The sequence below is a fragment of the Rhipicephalus sanguineus genome, chromosome 7 (assembly GCF_013339695.2).
Source record: "Rhipicephalus sanguineus isolate Rsan-2018 chromosome 7, BIME_Rsan_1.4, whole genome shotgun sequence".
Classification (NCBI taxonomy): domain Eukaryota; kingdom Metazoa; phylum Arthropoda; class Arachnida; order Ixodida; family Ixodidae; genus Rhipicephalus; species Rhipicephalus sanguineus.
In genome coordinates, this window is record NC_051182.1 from 120,608,771 (window position 1) to 120,628,272 (window position 19,502).

The window sequence follows — 19,502 nt, forward strand, 5'->3', positions numbered from 1 at the left end:
TTGTATCCACGCCGGGCGCGGATATTTTGCTCTTTTTCTTCATTTTCCGTTCACATTTCCGCCGAGCGTATCTCGTATCTCCAAGCTGCGAGCCGTTCTGCGAGCTGCCGCCAACAGCTGCGATGTTCTCGTGCTACCCTGCGTCGCGAAAGCCGCTACGAACGCTTCGTGAATCGTGACAGTGTGCGTGTGTTTGTGTGTTTTCACGTACGCCGCGACCCAGCACTTGGGGCAACGGAAAGCGCTAGCGACGACCGAACGCCATGGGACGAAAAGCGTGCGACTACCGTCGCTGCTACGTCGTACCTACAGCGTTTGGAAACGCCGGCAGAACAACCACACCTACGCGCGTAAGTTTCGCTTCTTTGACTGCTCCGTTGATGCACCTTACAGAGAAACACGACAACCAGCGACTGTTATCAGATCGCGCCGATTTCCCGCTATGTCCACAGTACTGGCTATAGCTCTTGCGAGATATCATCCCAGCTGTTAAGTGGTTTCTCGTTCATTCGAAACCCGACCTGGTGATAGTTTCACGTACCGCCCGGGCGTAGCCTTTTTAGGACCCGAGACGCGATCAACCAAATCCTCTAGTATCAATATTTTTTTTTTCTTTTTTTTTAGTAGTCTCAACAGCGCGCGGTGTCACTTGATGGACGCCGATCCTAGCTTAGCTGTCGAGTCCATCCGCTGTCGCATACCCTGAAACTTTGAAGGGTAGCATACGTTCAGAACACGTGCGCTGTCGTTCTGGAAGCGTGTGTGTCTTTTGTGCTTTTTTTTTCTTTTCTGCGGTTCTCATTTTCGCAGTTGTTTGAGAATACCCGAAGGTTTATGTTCAACGCGTGGTTTATGCTGTGTTCTGTTTGAGAGCAATAATATTCATTCTTCGCTCATGTAGCGATGACTCCAAAATAAATTATTCTAGGAATAATAATTGTTCGGGTTTTACGTCCCAAAACCACGACATGATTAGGAGAGACGCCGTAGTGTAGGGCTCTGGAAATTTTGACCACTTGGGGTTTTTTAAAGTGCACCTAAATCTAAGCACACGAGCCTCTAGCATTCCGCCTCCGTCGATATGCGGCCGCCGCGGCAGGGATTCGATCCCGCGACATTCGGGTCAGCATGCAGTCGGGTCAGCGTGCCGCAAATATACGTTCTTGAATCGGTATATGTTGTACATGCGTTTGATGTATGCGCATTTTTACGTATAAATGTCTTCCAGGAAGAATGTCAACCTAAGCGAAATTCTCTAACCTTTGTCTTCCTTTTTTTTTATCACCCACAGTTGGGCATTCTCGGTTGATTCGTCAGTACATTGTTGTACGCTGCGCTGTCTTAAAGATCTCGAATAATAGAGTTCATGGTTCACATCCATGAAAATTATTAGCGTGGATTTGACCATGTAGAATGTGATCGGGAGGTGTTCTATAATGCGCGGTCTTCTTTTCTGATAAAATTTGAGTACTAGCACCACCTACAGCCAGGCACGTAGCCAGGATTTTTTTTCGGGGGGGGGGGGGGGGGGGGGCAAAGCCTAAATGTTCGAAAGTCTTTCCACGGCAAAAAGAAAAAAAGTTGCCCAGGCATATGGAAGGCTGGACGAATTTCGAGGGGGGGGGGGGGCGCCCCCCCCCCCCCCTTGCCTACGTGCCTGCCTACAGCTATCATTACTGCTGAGCAAATTTAGCGTTTCCCAGTTATAAAAGTGCACGCTTGTTAAGTTGAACACGTGTCGTGGTCGCGATCGTGTTTAGCAAAGTTAATTCGAGTCATGTGCTGCTTGATATATTCTTGTATCCAAGGCAGTGGCACTGTTTAAAGACAGTGGCTGGTTACGGGCAGCGGTCGGTCATTGTGGGACTTTTGCTGTACCCTCATCCTGTGTTTGGAATCACTCTCGATGGCAATCTGACAGATATGGGACCACCCCAAACCAGTTTACACTCTTAAGGGTGTTTTTTGGGCATCCACAAGTCACTTGCCGAGTCACTCCGCTCAAAATTGGTCTTCAATAGAACGAAGAAAATTGGCTAGTTTGTCCCTGAGTTCCTGTGGTTCTTCTCTGTCTTCGTTTGTCGCGCCACTAGTCAAAATTGGTGTTTTGCAAGGACAAAAGGAGTTGCCGAGGATGGAATTCGCAGCGTTACACCCTTAATAACACCAACAGTTTCAAGGGTGTAAATCACAACGTTACGCCCTTCAGGCAGCGATGAAAGTGCAATCTGACAGCCGTAAATTAGCGTATTCTTTCAGCTTGCCGAAGAAGCTGCCCCTTGACTGAATGTAGACTAAACGGGTCCAGCCTATACTATTAGGCGATCAACGCGACACCGCCGTAAAAATCTAACACTTTGTACGCGGTGAGCACATTGATAGAACATAACTGCGTTCACATCATAGCAGCCAGACTACAAGCAGCGCACATTGATAGAACATAACTGCGTTCAAATCACAGCAGCCAGACTACAAGCAGCGCACCGCTTTTTGCGAAACGGGAAAGGAAATTAAACGTAGCATGCAAATGGCAGCTCACTTGGTGGCAGTTCGCGAAAGTTACCATGAGTATACCAAATATTTGCAGCCGTGAGTTCCAGGGTCCCCAGTCTGAACAGCAAGAGGCTGTGGCCATGCGAGATCAACGTATATGCGCCAAACCTCGCACACTTTTCGTGTTTTAGTAAGCAACAGACAATTCCTAATTGAGCATGATCAAAGGCGGATTTACGAGGAAATAATCTTGCCATGCATACATCAGTTTTCTCCTAACAAGGAGTACCCTGCGAAATATACGCCCTAGTACGCCTAATTCGAAAGGGTGTAATAAGGGGTGTTTTCGATTGAGTTACACCCCACTATGATTCTGCCAGAAATAAGGGCGCACCAAGGGTTGTTTGTACGTCATAATACGCATAATTGTGAGGAAGGGCTTTAACGAGGAGTTTTTTTGAAGGTTTATACAGTTTCGGCCATGCTGTAGAGCTCTCCGTTTGCATTGTATACGCTTAAATGGTTTCTGTCACGCTTTTTTTTTTTTGCGGTTCTGACAGTTGGTTTGGGCTGGACGTGAAGCTGGCGGACTCAGTCGCGTGACATGTCGCATTCCCGGCAAGAACACAGGGGAGTGAAAAGGGGGACAAGCTGTCATGTTGCGCTAGTGACAGTGACAGACGCGGCGTATACTGTGAAGCTTCGCACGCTTGCTTCTTTTCCATTGTTCTTTCTTTCTTTGCTCACATAGAGGATATTTGTCGGGCGCTATTAGGAGCCGATGAGGGGCAACCGTGCCTCTTTCTTTTTTTTTTTTTAAGGGTGTTCTCTTGGAGCATGTATACACCAGCAGCTGTGTAGATGGAGAGAACGCGTTCGTAGCTATGTATGGGGCAAGGTTTGTGTCGTACAAACGCGCTGCGGGGAAATATTTTAGGCTTAACGGGAAGGTCACAGCTAACACTCCATGAAGAGGGTTGTACCTGATTCAGATCTCGTACAGAAAAGTAGCGCACTTATTTTTAAAAGAAGCTACGGCTTGCAGACGTTACACTATATACCAGCCATTACTAAACAACTTCGGTTTCACGGAAAACGAATCTAAAACGTCATATAAAAATCTGCGTAATATGTGCTGTCGTAAATTGCACCAAGTGCACAAAGTTACCCAACTTTCTTTTTATATTTACGGCACTTATTTGCTTAGACGTTGCCGCGCCGTTGTCATTTATGTGTATTATTAAGTTTTTATATGTACCTCTATTGAGAATTTCGCGGTCTTGCGTCTCTGCGTATATTTTATGTGCAGTAGTGACGCTGATGTACCTCATATATGTTAAATTTCTGGTCAGTTACACGCCTGCAGTTATGCCAAACTCGTGTATGGGAAGGCAAGGGAGTGTCAATCTACATTGAGACGCATCTTTTTTCCTGTATTCCCCGTCACATCGTGTACATGGGTTTACGTACTCGTATAAGATATGCCGTCTTGGTGGTATGAATTATACATTTTAAACGTTTAGTTAGATCATATTTCAAGTGGGCTGTTTCAAGCTGTGTGATCCTAATTGTATATGAACTATGGCCAGCAGCCGTGCTCTCCATAAAGACTCGCAGTTTTGAATATAACTAAAGACTATAAAAGGGCGCAAGGTGAGACGTATTTAGTTATGCAATGTCACTAAACAGCACATCCAAAATGTCGTTTCAAAAGACCATTCTTATACCGAAAATGCAGAGTCTTGGAAAGACAACAGGTAAAAAAAAAAGACGGAATTCTGGTGGCGACTCCCCCATTGCCATTCCCACAGCGATGGCAGGGGAACGCTTCTAGTGAAGTGTTAAGCGAATAACAATTTTAATAAAGAAAAATAGCTATTTCACATTGTGTAGACTAGCTGCAAAAACTGGGTAGTGTATTGCAGGAGTAAAGGGGCCGAGTTACTAATCGAAGCATTGTTCTTACCTCCGCTAAACGACGCGCGGAGTGAATTGCACTGTTGACTCCAGCGAGAGAGTGAAATGTCCTTTATACTCCGTCCTTCTCAGAGCACAACGCCCGTTCTACTCTTGCGGCGATAGAAAGCAAGGCGCATGCGTTGAATGCTGATGCTTCAACTGCACGAAACCGGCCCGGAACTCGACGCTGTAGAACTTGCTCGATGGTCATGTCCATATAATTATGTTTAATTGTTTCAAATGAACATAAGCAACGCTGTTTTGACTAGAACCTATAGGCAGCACGCCGGCATTGGACCAATCTCGGAACAATGTTGGTAAACATTGGCAGAAATATTGGTCCTGCGTTGGCTTTTGGGGGTTTGCTACACCTAAATGTGCATTGGTCCAATATTGGATGCCAATGATTTTCCAATAATGGCAAGGATGGTTGTAGCCAACATTGTCCGTCCAACATATCGCCAATAATGGCAAGGATGGCTGTAGCCAACATTGTTCGTCGTACGTATCGCCAACATTGTATAAATATTGGCAGCTCCAATATTTTTTGCCAGCCTTTATCGTTGGCTGCACCATCGTTCTTTCATTTCGAGCGTTTAACGCTGGAAATGAAAACATTTTCCACTAAATGTGTAGTTTAACGTGAGGTAGATTTTTGTGCACGTAAATAAATGCATGTTGCCCACGCTTTTGCTTTTAGGCAAGCAGCAGGGATAATCAGCGTACAAAAGCTGAGAGTACACACAAGTTTATTCTGCATGTATACATATGGCAAAGATACTGCAAGTTTTGAAAATAATTTCGCATTTCGCGCTTTGTTCTGCTGACCGCTTGCTGGCAGATAACAGCTGCACAGAACCTACACTAATTACCTTCAATAACGTCCTTATATTAGAAATCGGGGAAACGGGACCACTCACAAACACACACAGCCTCCCTAGGTGTTAGCGCTTATTTGATTTGTCAGTTCACCGAAGGTTCAAAAGGAAGTCAGTGAAAAGCGAAGCGTGATACAAAATGAAATAAATGAACATGTACACGTGAACAGACATTCGATACAGCCGAGATCCATAACCACCTTGAACTACCAGAAAGTTCATCGCCAATTTATTAATTAAAAGGTGACTGCGGCAAGAGCTTGAAAGTCTGCGACAACTTCACAACTAATAAAAATTTGTGTGTTACAAATCCATCATTTCTTTGCGCGAATCCAGCGGCGAAGGGAAAATGAAAAAAGGGTGTTAAGCTGACGCACTACAACGCGAGAAAAGAACAAAATAGCACACGCAAATGCTGACAACATCGCTGAGGGCGAGAACTTAACCAACCTACTTCGAAGCGCACAATAAAGCCCCCCACATCGGTATTCATAAACTAGCAAATTTAAAAAAACTTACGCGGTAATGTAGACAATAATAAACGCAGCACACATTTCACTTACGAACAACACGGAAAGTAACATGCGACGAAGGAGAAAAACGACTTACTGAACGCGATACGAACACAAAAATCCGGCGGAAAGTTTGCGAGTTGTCAGAACACATCGGCGCTCATCTGCGGATCGCTCTTCAAAAGTCAAAACAGTCAGGTCCGATGAAGAACAGGGCAGCTGCCTTCTCACTGTGGCATCGCCGTCGAATCTCGGTATCCGTAGAATCGTGGCATCCTGTCTCGGTATCCGACTCCGTTTTTTCCCGATGACTCTCGACTGAATACTGAGGGGCGCGCGCCCGCCGAAGCTGGGAGCCCGAACGAGGGAAACTAACCGCCACTGACTGACGAAGAATAGCCGCCGGCCAGAAGGGGCCGAAACGCGTACGCATCTTCCGAGCTGCCGTTGTCTCCCGCCATCTCCCTCAACCCCCCCCCCCCCCCCCCTCGTTGTCACAGGCATTGAAAGCGAACCGTCGTGGGCGGAGCAGCCGTCAAGTGACAAGTGTTTTATGACCAGCGACCACCGCGCTGTCCCACTGCCGCGAGGAGAGGACGAATTCCGGAGCAAAACATGGCGCCGCGCTGCTTCTCCGGCCTCCCGATCACCGAGAACATTTATTCAAAGTGAACACGTCTGGTTGTGTGAAGCGTTGAAAGTGCAAACATAACTCATCGATCATTTAAAGATTCCGCGGGCGATACCGTAGTCTTGGACAGCACGTCGCTGTAGCGCGCACACAAAGAAGTTATAATCCTGTAATTCAACCAGTCGTGTAGCAAACACGAAAATACACAGCGTGGTTGAAGTCACATGAAATGTTTTGATTGTTTGCCGCTAATAAAGCCGTGAGAATAATTTCGGTGCGTGTGCGGTGCGCAGAAGGCGCACCAGCGCAGAGGCCCATTGCGAAGCAGATGACTTCTATTCTACTCCATTAACTCGTCAACGCTATGTACAGCTTCAATCAATGTAAAAGTAGGGTTTTTTGGTTGTTTTTATACAGTTGCGATGTATACGCTGGCTGTATCACACAATTAACGTTAACTTTCAACAAGCATTGCAAAGTGAGATTTTGTTTTGTGTTTCCGTTCCATAGATGTATTTCCAACAGCGCGCAAAACTCAGTTGAGAACTTGGTACTTATTTTACATTGCTCAACATCTGTAAAACGAGTTTTGTCCAACTATTTTGCATATATTTTGTGCCACACTAAATGCCAACCTAAAAATCGAGACCCTGTGTGCGCCATTGTTCCCTTTCTTATAGATTGGAATTTGCAGTTTTGTTTGTTGGCTGACAACGATGGACTGTTTTTGCCATCTTTATACAGTAAAAGCTCGTTAATTCCACACTTATTAATTCGGAAAGTCGGATAATTAGGACGCGTTCTCTGGTCCCTGCAAGCATGTTTATTGTTTAACGGCATCACACTCTCGTTAATTCGGCCATACCTGTCCGCAACCCGGTTAAATCGAACGAACCTCTTAGTAGGGCGGGGGACGCTGCGACGAACCTTTGCCCCCCTCCCTAATGGGGAACTCTGCGCACGCCTATGGTGATAAGTAACCAGAAATCTTCTTTGAGGTGCGCTGGATGCCGGACAAAGTGATTCTAGCGTGCATGCAGGTGGTGGCTCGATTCGGGCTAACCTTCCCTCAGTGATGGTAAAAGGGGAAAAAACATTCTTGCCGATTAATCATGCATATGCTTTCCAGTGTTTAAGACATTGGAGCGACAACGTGTAAGTCTGGACAATATTGTCCGGCGCATAGCATTGGCCGTCCAATATTGTTTAACCAGTCAGATTCACTGGACAATATATCCAATCTGCTTACATTACTTAACCAATATTGTTTTACCAACGGATAAGCTGGCCCAATATTGCCATCCATACGGCCTGGTTCTGCCAATATCGTATTTACATCGGGAACCATGGGCCGTTGTTGCCAACCTCAAAGAATAGCACGACCAATATTGTATGTTGGCTGGCAAAGATGGACCATTACTGGCATCCTTGTAGGCTGGCTTGCCAACATTGGTTTTATAGTGGTTTGTATGGGCCATCATTGGGCCATCATTTGCCAACGTATAAACAATATTGGACCAATGTGCTGTGCTGCCTGTAGAGTAAAACGCAGGTTCCACTGACACCACAGTTCTCTCATGGGATCCTTTGTAGCGATATTAGGTCTTAGAGTCCTGCTTGGATCAGGTGAAGGTATCGGAAATTCGAATCCTAATACGTCATCACTCTATTGGACTTCGCATTTTGTACATTTTATAGCTTGAAATGAAATATATTCGCGCCGAATTAGACGCGCACGTGCGCTACGTATTAATGTTGCGGACAGTACAGCTATATAAGAATATTTTATGGGCTTTTATTTCTGAGCACGAGGAGTTCGCCATGCAGTTAGGGTCAGTGTCGTACCACAGTACCACAGCGTGCAGCTGATGCTATAACGGGCTCTTCATTGGATGTTACTTGGTAACTTGTAGATGGCGGTTGCCTGAGCTCAAAGGTTTCTTGCGGGAAACGCGCACAGACTGGCAGAAGAGCGTAGACACAACAAACTAACGTCCCTGTATAACAAACGCCCTCTCTGCGCCCTCTGCCGGCGCGCTGTTGCCGCACACCGCAATCCATTCCCGCCCTTGGCATTCGCGGGCATCCATGCGTGACTCTGTGACGCGCGGCTGCACACGACGCGTCTTCTCCTTGACACGCCTCTTTAAGTGTGTTCCAGTTACCGCCGGCATTGTGGGCAGTCTACGTCGAGAGCTTATCTTATCAGAAGACAGCGACGAGACCAAGCAACGGAACGATGCCACGCACCTGAAATATCGTCTGGCAGACGATGATGGTGATGACGATCGGGATTGCCCCTCAATTTGAATCGGACCGGCGACAATTAAGCAGCATAGGTTACATTGTTTGTTTTTCTTTGTCCATACAGTCATCCACTAAGTCTGCCCCTTTAGCATTACTCAAGTAGGACCTCTTTTGCCATTGTTTAATGTTCAATGTTACGGTGATGCAGTCTCTTGAAGATAATGGCGGCCCTGATTGTTTACTTCAGCAAAAGGGAGAGTTGGGCCAGTTGGTTCGGGTTCATCTTTTAAAGGGACACTAAAGAGCAAAACACTGATCTCCACTAAAACGATTTTTCTCGCATTAGTAAAGTAGTCTTCCACGATACCAAAAACACCACGCTTTCTGCGCGAAGACGCTTAATAAGCGATAAAACGCGCAAAAAGAAAATACAGGTGGCGACGCCACCTTGGAGTTCCCGCACCATTTACCGTGACGTCACATATTTTTTACGGCGCCTGCTTGGGCCTACGTAGTTCCTAATCGGTTAAATCGAAGTACATTGTCCTCTGAGGGGGCCAGAGACTTGACATAACGAGTTTGTGGAAATTTCGTCGAGCCAGTGGCGCCAAAATACGTTAAATGCTGTTTGAAGTCTTTTACGTCACGAATTACAAAGTTCGGCGCGAAATTTAAAAATGAAGCTTTGAACTTGGTTTTCTCCTCTAATAATAAACCTATGGTAGTGAAATAAACTACACAAGAATTCTCCGAGCCCACTTTATTAATCTAAACCAATTCATTGTTTCTCTTTAGTGTCCCCTTAAGCACGAACACACAGAAGAGGACTACACAACATGAGCGCTAACAACTGAATGTTTTGTTGAAACAGAAAAAACGAAGAACAGCGCGCGACCTACACACCACTGGCATAGCCGAGGGATGGGGAGGGGGTTCAACCCCCGAAATTTTTTTCGGGGGGTTGAACCACATACAAACGCACGCACGAACATGCATAAAACATACGGTTCAACGCCCCTCCCCCCCCCCCCTTCCCCGAAAAAAAAAATTCTGGCTGCGCTACTGCTACACACTATGGCAAGAGATCACAGGCCTGCAGCATCATGCGCATGTTCTGTTCCTTCTTCCTTTTTCTGTTTGAATAAAGCACTGAGTTGCTAGCTAGCGCTCGTGTTGTTCAGTCATATCTGCGTGTTCCCGTCTCTCGCGCTGTTCTTAGGCCATTCTCAGGCCTAAGAACCGGTCAAGATGGTATCGCACGCTCGTCGTGTTCGCCGCCGGAAACACGAGGGGCTTTCGGCATTTTCGTTTTTTTTTCTATCTACCGCCCGAAATGCCCTTTATTGAACCAGCGATATAGCGTGAGTAACTTCGGGCATCGTTACACAAACGTTACAGTCCCGCACGCGAGCCGCTACAGGGCCCCGCCAACGGCGGTATGCTAATTTGCCTATATTCGTACGGTATTACGCAGCCGCAGGATAGGCCTATACGTTGCCGCATTTTGGAAACTCCTTTTGCGATGCATGGCGCCAAAGCTAAGCCTCACGCGACTCAACCTAAATCAGTCTCTTACAGCTCCCCCTCTCCCTCCCTTCTTTTTCTTTTACGGTCCTCGCGGCAACGATTTTTACTCGCCATTTTGTGCCCGCCGTCGTGCCCGCGCGTTAAGCCTCTAAGTTTCCGACAGCTGGGCGGCCGAATGAGTCGCTCACGACTGCGGCCCTGTAATAAACGATGCCATTGACTGCATGCGCTACGCGTGCCGCGTGACAGCAGCCTCTTCTTCCTGTTTTCTGATGGGTGCATCTTTATGCCCAGCTAGATGTCTTGTGCACAGTAAACCACTTTACACCCTTAAGGGGTTTTTTCCCGTGTCTATAACTAACACCTTTACACCCTATGAAAAGGGTGTTTTCACGTATCAAAACACCCATACCATAGGGTGTTGCCACTGGCCTAACACCCTTATCATGGGGTGTTTCCAATAGCCTAAACACCCTTATCACTGAAAAATGTGAAAAATAAAATCTAAGTCAGGGAATGTGCAATTACAGATGACATCAGCATAGAAGCTGCACGCACGCGATAAACCGCACACACAACAGAGCGTATTGTAAAATACCACATGGACGGAGCGCTCGTGCTACACACACTTACACTGACCATCTGGTTTATATAGCCATAGTATCTTAAGCCGCCGTTCAGTGCCGGTGGAGATATTCCTCTTCCGTATAAACGAACATTAAACATTAAGAGAATAGGCGTAAATTTATGGTACGCTTGTAGATAGCCCTAAAAGAGACATATCTTTTAATCTAAACTCGCCTAAGATCCAACGACATTTTAATCAGTGAGTCCCAGTTATCATCTGGCATGCTGTGGTATGGGCCATGAGTGTTTCGATAACCCATAACACCCTTAACTCCTAAAGGGTGTTTTGTTAGAGCATTACCCCTTAAAGGTTATTTTGGGGAAGGAAAACATCCTTACACCCAAATTTTTGCGTATTTTGGTTAGGCAAAAGAGTGTTTTGCTTGCGAAGTGGTTTACAGTGTGTACGTGCGACTAGAGGCAGCCCTTTCGAGAAAAAAAAATTAAAAATTCACAACGTACTGGGACTTTATTTCGAAACTATACAACTTATTGTGGTTAATATTCATTTTGTGCATTCAATCGAACCAGAATATGTCAAATTTGAAGGGGAACTACAACAAAGTTCTATGAATACAATATTTTGTATATCGAAAGTATAGTCGAGGGGATATTAAAACTGTTCGATATACACAAGAATTCGTTATATGTAGATTCCATGTATGCGTGTTGGACAGTTATGTCTATTTATAGTACACGACATCAACTTCGTTCACCGGAGGTTCCGAGCAGGGCATTAGGGATCACTTTTCGTTTACTATACGTCAGCAAGCAGCGTCCTCTCACGTGCCATTTATCTCATTTTTCCTTGCTTGCTTCGTAAATAATTGTGCTCACTCAGTATAAGGCAATAGCCACGCATATGCTGTTATAAGGCCGTTGTTTGAAGGAGGTGGGGTAGGAGGGGGTATTCGAAAATACATTAACTTTCGCATGGCTAGACTATTCATATCTATGGACCATGGACACGTGGTCGCGCTTGAATTAGTTTTTTTAGCAGAGATGACACAAAGCGGCGAGCAGCGATGAACAACAGCGTCACTGTATTCGCCTGTTTACTATCTGTGCATCTTGTTTAGAGGAGTACTGACACAATTTTTAAGCATCGTAAAAGGGACACCTTCCGTTTCCTTGGCGCGTAGTGTTAAAGCTTTCCACACACCGGAGCCATGGCAAACACGTATAATATATTTTAGTTTGATTTTAAAGCTTTCGTCCCCCAGTATCTGCAAGCCAGCCTCATCGCAATGGACATTATCATGACAGTTCACTGGGTTTGCGAACTCTGCGTGCTGCATGCGGCCGAAGTCGCTCTCAGAGTTCCTGGGACGACAATTCACTCGTCGTTGTTCGCGTGCAGCTGACAGCAGACGACAGAGCTGCTGCTATAGTACGTCGCGAGTTGTAGTCCCCACGTGACTTAGACCTACGTCAGACTGTGTTGACACGTCACTGTGAAACCGCCCCTTTGATATCGAAACCGGAAGTGTTTTTTTTTAAGGTAGCGTTACTTAAAACATATTCAATGCGTTGCGGGGCACCACTGCTAGACACTCTTTTAAGCATGGGCGTAACCAGAATTTGTGTGTGTGTGTTGGGGGGGGGGGGGAGCGTTCAGCCATACTTTTGTTAGTTTGTGCGTTTTATGTGTGCGCGTATATATACACATGCAATTTTTTTTTTAATTTCAGGGGTTCGAAACCCCTTGGCTTCGCCAGTACTATTTAGGGTTCTCGACACCGGTGCTTTTATTTAGCGCGACAATACGAAACATGCTGCTTGCGTACGTGAAGCAGATGCTAAAGCGAGACGATAATAAAGAACTCGAGGTTGCAGGAATCTGTGCGCGCGTGTACTGATCTGTGTGTGTGTGTGTGTGTGTGTGTGTGTGTGTGTGTGTGTGTGTGTGTGTGTGTGTGTGTGTGTGTGTGTGTGTGCGTGCGTGCGTGCGTGCGTGCGTGCGTGCGTGTGTGCGTGTGTGCGTGCGTGCGTGCGTGCGTGCGTGCGTGTGTGCGTGCGTGCGTGCGTGTGTGTGTGTGTGTGTGTGTGTGTGTGTGTGTGTGTGTGTGTGTGTGTGTGTGTGTGTGTAAGACGGTTTCAAGCACATGATAAAGAGGTCTAGAGCTTTTATAATTACGTGGCACGTGGCAATTACGAGGTGGATGGGACGCGAGCGGCGGAGTGTCGTGAGTGCGTTACGCTACGTATCGCAGAGAGTTTCACTTCAATGCTCGTTTACTTTACAGAGTAGCGTATATATATAACGACGTTGACGAGGACTAAATGAAGTCAGGCCGTCACGCGAGGGCTTGTCTTGGGTAGGTGTGGACAGCTGCGCGATGAAGTTTCCTTCCTTCCTTCTTTCTCTCTTTCTGTCTTTCTTTCTTTCTTTCTTTCTTTCTTTCTTTCTTTCTTTCTTTCTTTCTTTCTTTCTTTCTTTCTTTCTTTCTCTGCGGCATTGTGAAAGGTGACTGACTACCTTGCGCGAGTCCCCCGTACTCATCAAAAGGAAAGAAAATTCAGGAAGTTGCACGAGCCGAATTCGGTCTGTCAGCCGTCTCAACAAGTGGCAGATGCTGGTGATTAAAAAATAAAACCATGAATTCATGGCATTCATTTATGAAGAAAGAAATTAATAGAAAATGTCAAAATACTCCTTAATAAATACGGCTCCGGGTGTTCTGATCGTCGATGAAGTTCCGACGGGAAGCTTTTCGAAGCCACGCTGGAATAAACGCATGCTGTTACTCAGTTTATTAGCACTGATAGACAAACCGTGCTTATGGGCATTGGAGTGCGCACAGGGGTGGGCGGGAGGAGGAGGGGGGGGGGGCTAATATTTCGTCTTTGCACTGGGAGGGGAGGGGCAAATTGTGCGAAGTGAGCCCCCTCCATGGTGGAGAAAGCTGCGCGCGCCTGTATGCTTGTGGGGGGTTGCGCTTACTGCAAACAGATGCTCTGTTATATGGTCTAGAAAATGGCGGCCGGAAAACGAAAAATTTAAGTATTTGCAAGTGGCTACCGTATACGTATAGTTCACCGGCCGTGTTGCCATAGGTACCGGTTACGCCTGGTCAGGACTGTAGTGAAATGTGCTTATTGACCTAAAACGTTATGCCACACGTCTCTGGAGATATATTGAAGAAAAAAAACAAGAACAATTAACTAATATTTCACACGTGGAGGTGCCGTAAAGAGCACTCTTTTTCCAGGACGGACTTCTGGGCAGTTTGCTGCAAAAGGTAGTGTCCGTGGGTCTTCTGTGATAGTTGTTCCTCATGTTTACCTGCTGTTCAGTTTTTAAAGAAAAGAACATCGCTACTTTCGGCACTCGCCAGATAGACTCACGCCGGCATTACCGTATAGCTCAGTCCAGGGGCGTAGGCAGAAATTTTTTTCGGGGGGGGGGGGGCACCTCCTTGATCTGTAGTGGGGACGAGCAGGCAGATGTGGTCGAGTGTCATTTTCTGCTCTGTATGCTATGGAAAAAAAAAATTCGGGGGGGGCACGGGCCCGGTGTGCCCTAACGTGGCTACGCCCCTGGCTCAGTCTCGTAACCTCGCACCGCTTACTATCGTATAGCTCAGCGATAGTAAGAGGTACTTATACCCTGCGATGTGGTGTCACACTCTCAAAAGTAATCACGCGTATATTCAGGGCGTACACTTCCCCGCTCGTTTTAAGCTGTACTGACGAGACGTGTAACCTGTACGTCTTCCTCCTCTCTTGCAGGTGGTGTAACCGCAGCGCTCCAGCTGGCGTAACACAGGGGAGAAGTGCTTCGTCAGAAGCCCTCGGATTAAACCCCGACGTCTGCTAGTCAATCCAAAGTCATGAGCGTGTACAACGTGCGGTCGTCTCAGACGGTCGCCACCGCCTACTTCAGCCTGGACGCCGCGGCGCGGGCCTGTCTCGACCCGTTCGTGCCCATCTTCCTGCGTCACCACGGGCTGACCGCTCTCCAGGCGGGCTTCGTGCTCTCCGCGGCCGCCATCTTCTCCGGTCTTTTCGTTCCCGCCGCCCTGTGGATACCCAGGTGGCGCCGCAACAGCTGGCGCTCCGTACTTCTGGCCGGCAGCGTTGTCTCGATCGTGTGCTACCTGTCCCTGCTGGCGATACCGCCGACGACGACAGGTGGAGAGTGGGTATCGCCGTGTCGGACGTCCGAGTTGGCCCGCGGCAAGCACACTGACGTCGATTCGACTGACGGATCGATAGCTTTGATACAGGGAGGGCACGTCGATGGTCAAAACGCTCATCATGGCGGTGGCAGTGGTACCCTGCAGGGAGAAGCTAAGAGCAGCAGTGGGAAGCCGTTTCCGGCGCCCTCTCCGACCTACGAACTACTGCCGACGGCCGTACCTCTGGATGCAGGCCCGGCCTACCTTCTGTCGTCGCGCGACGCAACGGCCGTGGAAGGACGATTGCATCTGCGAGATCGCAGGGCAGCGAACGTGTCTGACGAAGAAGGCGACGCGGTAGGAGTTGCGATGCGTGTTCAAGGTACGGCGTCCCCCGAAGTCGCGAAGAACGCATCTAAGGATGTCCCGTCGCATTCCCTTGACGGAGTCGTCATACCCGTCAAGGACAAGAAGGGTATGCCTTCGGTGCCCGCCGCGAACCCGGATTGTCAGGGTGATCGGACGAGTCCGGACTGCCCGGCGGTGACCCACGGTGAGGGCGCCGACGACGGGGAATCGAGGATCACCGATTCGTTCATGGACAACGCCGCGCTTCTGCTCCTGGCCGCTGCCGTCGTGCTCGGAAGCTCGACGTTCGCGCTGGCCAAGTTCGTCGCGGACGAGTCGTACTTCGCCTTCCTGGACGAGATCGACGCCACCGAGAAGTCTCGCAGCCACGAGACGTACGCGGCGGTCGTCACCGCCCTCGTTCTGGGCGCCGTCGCTATCTTGGCCTCGCAGACGCCCTGCCTGCCTCTACCGACCTGGGGATTCCAGGAGGTCTACCTGGCGGCCTTCGGTACGCTCGTGTTCGCCTCCCTGCCGCTGGCCGCCTTCTTTCCCGAGCCTCACCAGCCTCTGCGTCGCCAGGCGACCTCCGGGGCGTGTCGCGGCGTCGGCTCGGTGCTCAAGAACGTCGAGGGAGCCCTTATCGTGGGCGGCCTCGTCTTCCTGGGACTGCTGGCGGGCCTGGAACAGGCCTTCTTCATGTGGCACCTCGAGGAGACCGGCAAGAAGGTCGAGCTAGGTGTCGTCCTCATGGCCAGGGCCGTGTCCAATGTGGCCTCGCTGTTCCTGCTGTGCGCCGGTGGTCTTCCCAGCCGCCTGCTGGCCTGGCTCGCCTTCGGCATCGTGTGCGTCGCGGCACGCTGCGCCTGCTATGTGCAGTCCGGCTGGGAACTGGCTGCCGTGGCGCAGCTTCTGTCCCCGCCTTCGACCGTGCTCGTGTGGGTCGCCTGCGAGCGGTGGGCCCGGCGTTCTTCGACGAGACTGAGCACCGAGCGCGGACTGTTGGTCGTGATGCGCTGCTGCCACAACGGTTTGGGCTTCTGCGTCGGTGCCCTGGCCGGGGGCGGCATCGCTGCCTGGCTCGGTGTCCGTACAACTCTGGGAGTCGGTGCTGTGGTCGGAATCATCGGCGGATTGGCCATGTTGGCCGCGAGCCGGTTTGTGGCAGGCCGCCCGCCCAGCTACGACCGGCTGCTGTGGGACCCGACGAGTGCCAACTCGGACAGCGAGTCCGAGGAAGAGCCCAAGATGGCCGGTGACGCCGGTGTGCCTGTTACGGTGACACCAGTAACGTCGTGATCTCGTATCTTTTACCCCTCCCCACCCCAAATTACACGGACCCACGAACGAACGTTGACCTCCAAAACACAGTGTAGGGTGATGTGTGTGTAAGCGGTGTTTTTTTCTGCGAGATTTTGGTGTTTTTGTAATCAAGATGGCGGAATGACAGGGTTGTCACTTGTGTAAGCGGAGCGTACGTGTACATTCTAGTCGTGTTGCATACACTGTATTGCCGGACACGTCACATCCTCGCTGATTCAAGGCACCGCTGCATGCGACACGCTGACATCCAGCTGTGACTGTCTCCACGGGCTCACGAAAGTTGTAACGCCATCAAATTCTTGCGTACGGCACGCGGTTATCCCTATCTGGCTGTGCCCACAGATGTCCCAAAGTAAATGACGTCACCAATGTTTTGCCGTACAGTGATCTGTGCAGGCCTGCGTGTGTGACAGTGAAATTCGGCTTGCATCTCGTCGCTGCAATTAAAGCCACGTGATTGTGAAAGAAATCTTGTGGTGCACATTGCAGTCAGGTTTTGTTTGCTCGCTTTTGATTGTGGACCAACAGTACAGCACCTTCGTTGGTTGAGGTGTTGCTTGAGGCATTGGTTGAGTCTAAGTCATGTATTTTTGCCAGAACAACTTTCATGCAATACGTTTCTCTTATTTCATTTTACCTCTGCCAAATAGCAAAACTACTCCTTGTTCGAAAACTCCCTAAAACATGTACACATTTATTCAATTTCATGTCGCACTTTTAACATGTCTATGATGCATGAATTGACCCACGTTTTTCCACTGACTATCGTTGCATGCATTTTGCCCTACATTCAACCGAAGAAACATGCAACTCATTTTCAGCTGCCTTCACCTGCTCTTTTTCTAATTTATCCCTGTGATGCACTAATCCAATGGACATCAACAGTTTTCTATAATAGCAAATAGTCAAAAGATTGTATCAATATGGGTATTAAGTTTGCTTTCACGCTCATACAGAGAAGGCATTCCCCTCGCAATATCATTTCCCTCTGTGTGAAATACGTGCAATTGAACTTTATTTGTATGTCGCATTGAATGAGCCAATGCGCTCCATTGCCGTGGTATCTTGTCTATGTAATCCGTAACAATAGTGGCATTTCGGTTATGCGGGCTAAAGGGGTACATTTAGAACACAGTGAGACGTGTGCATAATTTTCTGGAACAAGTTTCTGCGTACCATATTCTCATCATCCTTGTGTGTGTGCAGCATCTTGTGTGCGCACGTGGCAAAAGAACCTTGTGATCACGGTAGATAGCGAGATGGTGGAGTTTCCTAGAGAACTCCGTTACAAGAGAACACCAAGTGCCTTCCAGAGCGTGGCCTCTGTGACTAGCTCCGCCAGCCCGCCGTTGTTCGGCGTGCCGCCGGAGCCAATCTCGGAGGCCACGTCCAGAGACTGCTATTACGCCGACTATGCGCACGGGTCAGTCGCGTCACAAGTGTTCCTCTCTCTAGTCAAGAGCTCTAGTTCCCGGTATTTTTGGTCGTACCTGTAAGTACCTGCTCAGTGTACTTTTATGGAACTGTCGCCGCATGTGTACCTTTGTGTGGTTCGTTTGTAGAATAAAGCCGTTGCGTGAAAGCTAAAGAAAGTTGGCTATGTAGTCAGTGCTTCTGTATGGGCATGCAACTCGCAATCCGCCTCTTTCATTTTCCTGTGCTGCCCTCTGCCGTTTTGGTAGGGCTTTGGTAGGGGCCGGGGCAACCGGTATTGCCAGACGCAAAGCCTCCGAGATGACGAGACGTTTCGCGACTCCCGCTAGGGCAGAGCGCATGCGCCGGGACGTCATGAAAAAGGCGGATTTGCTGCGCTTTAGCTGCAAGTATGCCTTCTAAAAACTCTAAAAAAAGAAACCTGGACGCGACCCTATAATAATTTACTTTGCCGTCTGGTAGCCGCACCCGCATGTCGGCGTTCGTAAGCCCTGGTGTATTCCAAGGAGCTTTTGGTGTATTTCTTTGGTTTAACTGTGTTTTGTTGCGCTGCCGAAGCGGATCTCGGAGTCCACATAAAAAGAAGCGCGTGGTGGAGATCTGCTCCGCCAGGTCCCGCAACGATCCGAGCTGCTCGCAAGAAAACCGCCTGCTCTTTCAATGAACTCATTCAATTAATTCTCACTACTTGACAGTTAAAGGGACCGACAACTGATTTTTCTCGACCCATTTTTTTACGGCGCTACAGAAAGATCACCCTTCGCAGTGTTCGTAGCTGCAGTAGTTAATCCAAAAAGAACGTAGTTATTTTACACGCAGTATTTTTCGATCTGAAGGCTCGATCTAAACACGGATGACCCTTTCCTCCAGCAACGCTGAGAATTGATAGCGATGCCGCCAGCCCTTCTCGCGATTTGTGAAAGCTATCGCTGTTCTGCTTTCGCAGGAGTTCCTGTAACTATGCTTTAACCACCTTTATTTGTAGCTTTTCAGCTATTTTTGAAAATAACAAGCTGTTGCAATGAGATGATGTAGCATTATACACCTTCCCTGTATCTACCGCGTTGTGCGCATGCGTCCAGAGTTGCCTGCGCCTGTGTCATGGGTGGCTTGTCCCGGCGTCGTTACTCTCTCGATGCACGAGCCAAGCCAAGCGCGCGTCATTTCTGAGACGAAGTGTAGGTAGCAAAACTATGTCGCTCCAAAATCTTAGCGACCTGGAAACTGCGAGCACGGTTGCATGAGCTCGCTGAAAAGTTGCTCAATACGCGCTGACGAGCATGGGATCATTACGTCAGGCGAAGGCAGCGCCACTTTAATGCATACTACTAATGCACACCTGTATGTACGTTTTTATGGAGTAATACCTTTTAATATAAAGAAACGAACAATATTTCAATAC

At 48.4% G+C, this 19,502-nt stretch overlaps 1 protein-coding gene across 1 annotated transcript; it reads left to right on the forward strand.

Moving 5' to 3' along the window:
* Positions 1-50: 50 nt before the first annotated feature.
* Positions 51-18,252, forward strand: LOC119399809 (uncharacterized). The gene is made up of 2 exons (XM_037666663.2): positions 51-350; positions 14,607-18,252. The coding sequence occupies exon 2, from the start codon at positions 14,708-14,710 to the stop codon at positions 16,640-16,642; it is 1,935 nt and encodes a 644-aa protein (XP_037522591.1). The 5' UTR covers positions 51-350; positions 14,607-14,707; the 3' UTR covers positions 16,643-18,252.
* The last annotated feature ends 1,250 nt before the right edge of the window (positions 18,253-19,502 follow it).